General features: G+C 32.4%; 2 protein-coding genes across 2 annotated transcripts in view; one reads left to right on the forward strand and one right to left on the reverse strand.

The window, feature by feature from the left end:
• Positions 1 to 6,071, reverse strand: part of LOC109598052 (alpha-(1,3)-fucosyltransferase C-like) — a 265,775-nt gene extending 259,704 nt beyond the window's left edge. The window contains exon 1 of the mRNA XM_049961456.1: positions 6,062 to 6,071. The gene's annotated coding sequence lies outside the window, so the exon portion shown is untranslated. The remainder of the gene's footprint in view (positions 1 to 6,061) is intronic.
• On the forward strand, positions 511 to 954 carry LOC126266476 (uncharacterized). Its single transcript, XM_049970539.1, has one exon. The coding sequence runs from the start codon at positions 511 to 513 to the stop codon at positions 952 to 954; it is 444 nt and encodes a 147-aa protein (XP_049826496.1).
• Positions 6,072 to 6,816: the final 745 nt, after the last annotated feature.

Consider the following 6,816-nt stretch of genomic DNA (forward strand, 5'->3'; position numbering starts at 1 on the left):
TGTTTATTTCACATTGATTGGTTTTATTTAGGAATTCAGGAGTGATACTTTTTCATATTAAATTTAGAAGTTATTGTAATAACATAACTTAAAAAATCGAACATCAATTGTGTTTAAAGATGAATTGGAATTAATGTGCAAATCATTACACCGGTAATCTGATTAATGTGGGTGGACCATTTTACAATTTACAAGTGAAAGCCAAATTGCTTAAATTCTTCGATCGTATTATGTATTTTTCATACATTACGACCTAATCAATGAGATTTGTATAATTTAAAAGAGTACGCAAATGATATAACGTTTCCTCTTCATCTGTACAAAATTTTAATTTACTTTTTCTGGTTATAATGGTGTGCCTTAAGTTACATTTAAGCATATGTAAACGTTACTTAAATCACAATGAACAATATTTGTCAAATATTGACAACTGAGAATAACTTGTGTCGACTGCTTTCTAAAACTAATAGTAATTTTCGTGTGCTGTGTTAAAAATCTACAATCAGAGAAATGGAGGGAAGACACAAAATTTTCGAAGAAATCATAGATCTCTACAATAATCCATCACCGGGATTTAGCGTAACTCCAGTAAATTCATATCGTCGTCATTTTCATGCAGTCATGGCCGGACCCGTTGGATCTCCATACGAGGGAGGACTGTTCAAACTAGTTTTCTTTATCCCGGATAATTATCCGGCTTCCCCTCCAAGAGCACGTTTCCTAACAAAAATTTTTCACCCCAATATAGACAGGGAGGGGTTTGTTGACATGAACATTCTGAGATTTGGTTGGTCTTCCGTTATAAAGTTGAGAACTTTGCTATTATGCATTAAAGCTCTGTTAGCACATCCAAATATCAACAACGCTATTGAGAACGTCGACTTTTGGAAGTCGATGACAGAAGAAGCAACCGAACAGGCTAAGAATTGGACGACAAATTATGCTATGGCATAGATTTATGTATAATATTTTAAGTAACTGTTGTTTATATTTAGTTCTATATTTTAAAATATTATATCATATTATTTTACGTATGTTTATTAATAAAATTTATCATTTATATAAATATTTTTAATAAATTCGTTTGTTTAATTATTAATTTTGTTTTGTTGTCTGTGAATTCAGTGAACGAATGGCATGGTGTCATTCGTACTATGTCTGCTGTTTATTTCACATTGATTGGTTTTATTTAGGAATTCAGGAGTGATACTTTTTCACATTAAATTTAGAAGTTATTGTAATTACATAACTTAAAAAATCGATCAATTGTGTTTAAAGGTGAATTGGAATCAATTTACAAATCATTACACAATTTTTACGACTTACTAGTGGTAGTCCAATGACCGAAATTCTTCGGCGTCATTGTATGTTTTATATTCAGTAGGAAGTAATCAATGTCATTTAAAAAATTTAATGTATTACTGTTACATACTAAAGTAATCGGAAAAGTATTAGCATATTAACATATTTCGACTAAAATATAAATATAAAAGTCATTTTTGTACGTCCTGTATACGTTGATTATTTGTGAATAAAAATGTAAATAGGAAAACAATAAATCTCTAGACTTTTAGAATGCCTGTTCTTAAAATCGTGCTAAGATGTCATTTGTCAGAACCTGACCGACATCGTGGTATAGAAATTCTTCAAGGAGGCTCAAGTCAAGTTGATGTGACCGCAGCATTTAATGTTGACCAATCCATAGTGTGCAGACCTTATCAACGGTTTTTGGGGACTGGACATGTCAGAGATTGCCCTAGAAAATATCGGCAAAGAGTTACATTTGACAGTGAAGACAGATTAGTAATCAGGAGAACAGCACACTTCTCAGGCAAGACCTGATTTTGACTACTGGACATCATATAAGCCCAAAGACAGTTTTAAGTCACTTTTAAATGATGTAGGTCTCTATTGCAGGAGACCCATAAGGCGACTACCCCTCCAGCTTGCCTATCGTGCAGCGAAAATAGCTTGGTGTTAGGAAAGAGAATTATGATATTGTTTGATCTGCCGGTGATCGCTGCGTGCGGCGTGCGAAACTGAGACTCAACTGGGATTGAGTATTCTAGAAGTACCGGCTGAGGATATAAATGTGAGCTTGACCGATAAGAGTCAGCCATGAGCGGCACAAATAGCCACAAGGATTGAAAATAAATTTTAGTACCGTATTTAACAGAATTTTAGTTTAATTTAGTGTCAGTTTTATTTTCACACTGCCCGTACCCCGAAAAACGATTTTTGGACGACAACGCTAGATTGTACAGATCTAGGATCGTCCTCAACCACTTATAAAATGCCCAAATTGAATGTCTGTCCTACTAGCCTTGTTGCCTAATCTAAATTGCATAGAACACGCCTGTAATATGCTTGGGAGGTCACTTCTTGCTGAGTCATGGGACGCTTTGGATCAAAATCATATGGATGACCTGAGAAGAAATATGCCATGTAAGGTACAAGCTATAATAGGAAGCAGAGGCGGAATTACCCGATAATAAAAAAGATGTATTTTTCATTTTATATGTAGGAACAATTTGCCTTAATTTCTCCATACGACGGAGGACTGTTCAAACTGGTCTTCTTCACTCCGGAAAACTATCTGGTTTTCCCTCTAAGAGCACGATTCGTAACAAAAATTGTTCATCCCAATATCGACAAGCAGGGGTTCGTCCACATAGATATTCTGAGATCTAGTTGGTCACCAGATATAAAGTTAAGAACTTTGCTCTTATGTATTAAAGTTCTGTTAGCACATCCAAATATCAACAGGGCTATTGAGAACTTCGACTTTTGGAAGTCTGAAGTAAATGTTGTTTAAATTTAATTCTATATTGTAAAATATTATATCACATTATTGTAGGTATATTTATTAATATAATTTATCATTCATATAAATATTTTTAATAAATTCGTTTGTTTAATAATTAATTTTGTTGTCTGTGAAATCAGCGAAGGAACGGCCTGGTGTCACTGGTAATAAATCTGCTGTTTATTTCACGTTGATTGATTTCATTTAGGAATTCAGGAATAATACGTTTTACATAAAATTTAGAAGTTACCATAATTGTGATATTCTTCACATTATGTGTTTTACATACAATATGAACTAAACAACAACATTTTTTATCATCAACTTATTCCTAATACATACAATACATAAATTGATTATAGACAGTGTATACTCTGCGCAAATGGTATAAAGTTTTTGTTTCTCGTGTATAAAATTTTATTAATTTATTTATTATGGTTATAATCGTGTGCCGTAAGTTACGTTAAGCGAATGTAAACCGTACTTTAGTTGCATTAACCGGATGTGAACGTATCTTAAATCCCTAAAACGCGAGGGTGGATTATTTAAACTGATCTTCTTCATACCCGAAAGTTATCCGGTTACTTCCCTAAGAACACGTTTCCCCTCAAAAATTCTTCACCCGAACATTGACAAGAAGGGTTTCGAGTATATGGATGTGCAGAAAACTAGAGGGTTTCCCGTCATCAAATTGAGGACAGGGCTCTTGTACATAAAAGCTCTCTTAGCGCATCCAAATATTAGCAGCTGATTATGGAAATCAATGACAGACGAAGCAACTGAACAGGCCAAGAATTGGACCACAATTTATGCTATGGCATAAATTTATGTTCAATGATGAAGAAAATGTTGTGTTGTGACAATTTTTTAAAAATAGTATACCTACTGCAACCTGGCCACATTGGGAACAAATATTTCTTCTCTCTCTTCTAATTTACCTATTTTTCGACCCACATACATGTAATGAGTATATTTTTGTTATAAGTGCAAGTGATCTAAGGATCGTGCCATTTTGAATCACTCAAGACTAGTGGTATGTTCAATGTGTTTGTGTTTAAATAAATATGATTTAATTACTTAAATTATTTGTTTAATTTAATGAATGTTACATTACTTAATTAATTAACTTAATTAACAGCACTAGTATTTTACTTTTGCTCCAAATTACAGGAGGATCTAAAATGTGATTTATTTTGTACTAAATTTATTGATTTCAGCATATTAATAAATATTTTGCTTTTCTTTATAATGTTGATTATAAATATCGGCACAGGTTTTTTGAAAGCAGGTAGGGATTTGTCTCTATACTCTTTTTCGACCAAATCGTGTTCTAGAGAGACATGTTTGTTATTATTTTAGAAAATTGTTTTATTTTTTAACTTCTTCACAGTCGCTGACCATTATAAATTTTTTAAATAGTGTGTAGATTTTGAAAAAGATAATCTAGGTAATTAGAAACCTATTTTTTAAATATTGTATCGAAAAGTATTTCATTTATGGAATATAAACAATTTACCTATCCTGAAATCATCAACGTCAAATTCACTTTCAGTTTTTCGGCGTTATAATAGGACGACTCTCTTTTTACGAGTTGTTTAAAACGTTGATCAATGACAACAAATATTTACCTCTTCTTTTCAATACTGATTTCACCGTATCTTTCAGTGTATCCCCCGCAGGTTATGAAAATACTTTCACATCGACCAATTATCAAGTTGCTTTATTGTCATATTATCGGTTGATATGAGAACAAACGAATCCCCACATCATGTTATTGGAACAATATTTGCGAAACTTCAAATATCTCATTCAACTCTATATCATTTAATTGAATTGTATTTGTAGGATTTTACACTTGTAAATTGGCTTCTGCGAAGGCAGAAAAAATTTGTTGTCAGTAAACACCTCTATAAACGTTTCACGGAAACTATGAAGACGATTTCATTTGCCACTCCCGTCTATTAGTGGAATAGAACCTGTTTACTGGTGTTGTCATAAGGTTCATCCGATTTGCAAATGTGATCGATTCCTTTCCAAAACACCCCTAATAGTCAGGTATTCTCCAAAGTAAATAAGTGTTATAATTGTTTGGGATTCCATTTCTCCACATAATGTCAGATCACGTCTACCCATCGTGTTTATTAATGTAAACACCACACTCCCTTACTTAAAGAAGTCTAACGGTCAAGTAGTCAACTCTGAAGTTGAATTGTGAAGTCGAGTAAAGTTGGATTGTACTTACAACGAACTACCAAGTACCATGTGAATGCAGTTCAATTTATATTGAAGGAAACAAGAGATTTTTTACAAGATTAAAAGAACACAAGAAGCATATACATATGGCCGTCATACAAATTCCGCGATCATATGAATAATATATGAAATTAAAATAACAAAAGAATTATTTTAGAAAATTCCAAGCTAAATCGAAGGTAATGTTAGTATCATAACTTTTATAAGATGATTATCACTCTAATAAGGAAAAAGTTAGACTACACAAGTACTAACTAGTAGTATGCCTGTAGTAACATAAAGATGACAGTTTTTTATATGATAAAATCCGATGTCAACCAAAATCATAAAAAGTTACTGGTAATTAGCTAGGTTAAAATTTCTTAATTGAGAATTTGTTTACAGTCATTTTTCTTTTGTCGTGTTGTTGGTAATTTAGTGTTCATTGCAACGTACACAGATCACTTATATTAGACTTGGAAAGACGTCGAGGTCAATAGAAAAAAGGATGCTGAATTTTAAGTATGCAACAAATGGCAGAGAGGTTAAACGTTGGTTGTCGAACAATATGTGGTCGTCTGCATCCCATGGATAAGATTCAGAAGACAGAAAAGTAGGTACCTCATCAGCTGAACGAGAGACAGATGAAAAGACGCGAAACAATGTCACAAGGTTTATTTCCTCGATATGAATGAAAAAGTTTATCGCATTAGATCGTGACTGGAGACGAAAACTTGTTAACGACGAAATCTTTAAAGGGCACCATTTCTACATTTGCCTGGGAATTCTTAGAATACCTGCCATACGCACTGGACCTGACTCCATCCAATTACTATTTCTATTTTCATCAATTGTTTATCTCGAAAGATGAAAATTTTTTCTTTGATGGCACTCACAAATTGGCAGAGAGATGACGACAATTTGTAACATGTGATAGTGCATACTTTGAATAAAATATTTGTTTAAGCTTTCTCGATTGACGTCTTTTTACTTTTACTTAATAAGAATTGTGAACTATTACACTTGGTAATTTTCCGGGTAATAATTTTGTCACTATGATTTCCACTTTTTACAGGTTGTTAAATCTACTGTACGACAGATTACCATTACAAGGATTATGAAGTTTACACGTGGTGAATAATTCACTTCAATCGTAAGAAATATTTAATGCTTAAGTCTTAAATACATTAAACTGGGAAACAAGATTTTCTTCGAAGAACAGCGACATTAGGATTACTAATTGAAACTAAAATATACGTTTCCTCATTAAACGAGTTCGAGTAACAAATTGCCTAACACAAATTTAAATAAAACACTATTCTATATGTAAATTAAACTAAAGTTTTATTTGAGCAGAAGGGAACAGTAAAAAAAACAACATTTATGTTACACGTAACAAATTGACAAAATAAATTTGCACATGCACATTGGTTTCTTGTTTCGCTGTTTGTTTTATGCTGTTATTTTGTGTGTGTATGTGTGTTTCGTTGAAAATTTGCAGTTTTATTTCGATATGGCCACTCTACGCTAACGAACTAACACACCAAGTGTCAAACACCAATAAACAATTAAAAAAATTGTTTGGTTTATTATCGAATGTCATATGGTGTTTTGCTTTTTACAATGAAACTTTTATTTGTTTTAAATTGAAGTTAATTTCGATCACAGTTGAAATATATTTAACAAATGGAAAATATTTCGCGAGAATTAAAACAAATAGAAGAGGCAATGAATAAAAACTTTAGGATCGTTAATAAGTGTCGCACTTAATTGAAAAA

Source organism: Aethina tumida, chromosome 1 (genome assembly GCF_024364675.1).
Source record: "Aethina tumida isolate Nest 87 chromosome 1, icAetTumi1.1, whole genome shotgun sequence".
Lineage (NCBI taxonomy): Eukaryota > Metazoa > Arthropoda > Insecta > Coleoptera > Nitidulidae > Aethina > Aethina tumida.

Bases quoted from the DNA above. Each gene is read 5' to 3' on its own strand.
- LOC126266476 (XM_049970539.1), top strand. From the start codon at position 511: ATGGAGGGAAGACACAAAATTTTCGAAGAAATCATAGATCTCTACAAT.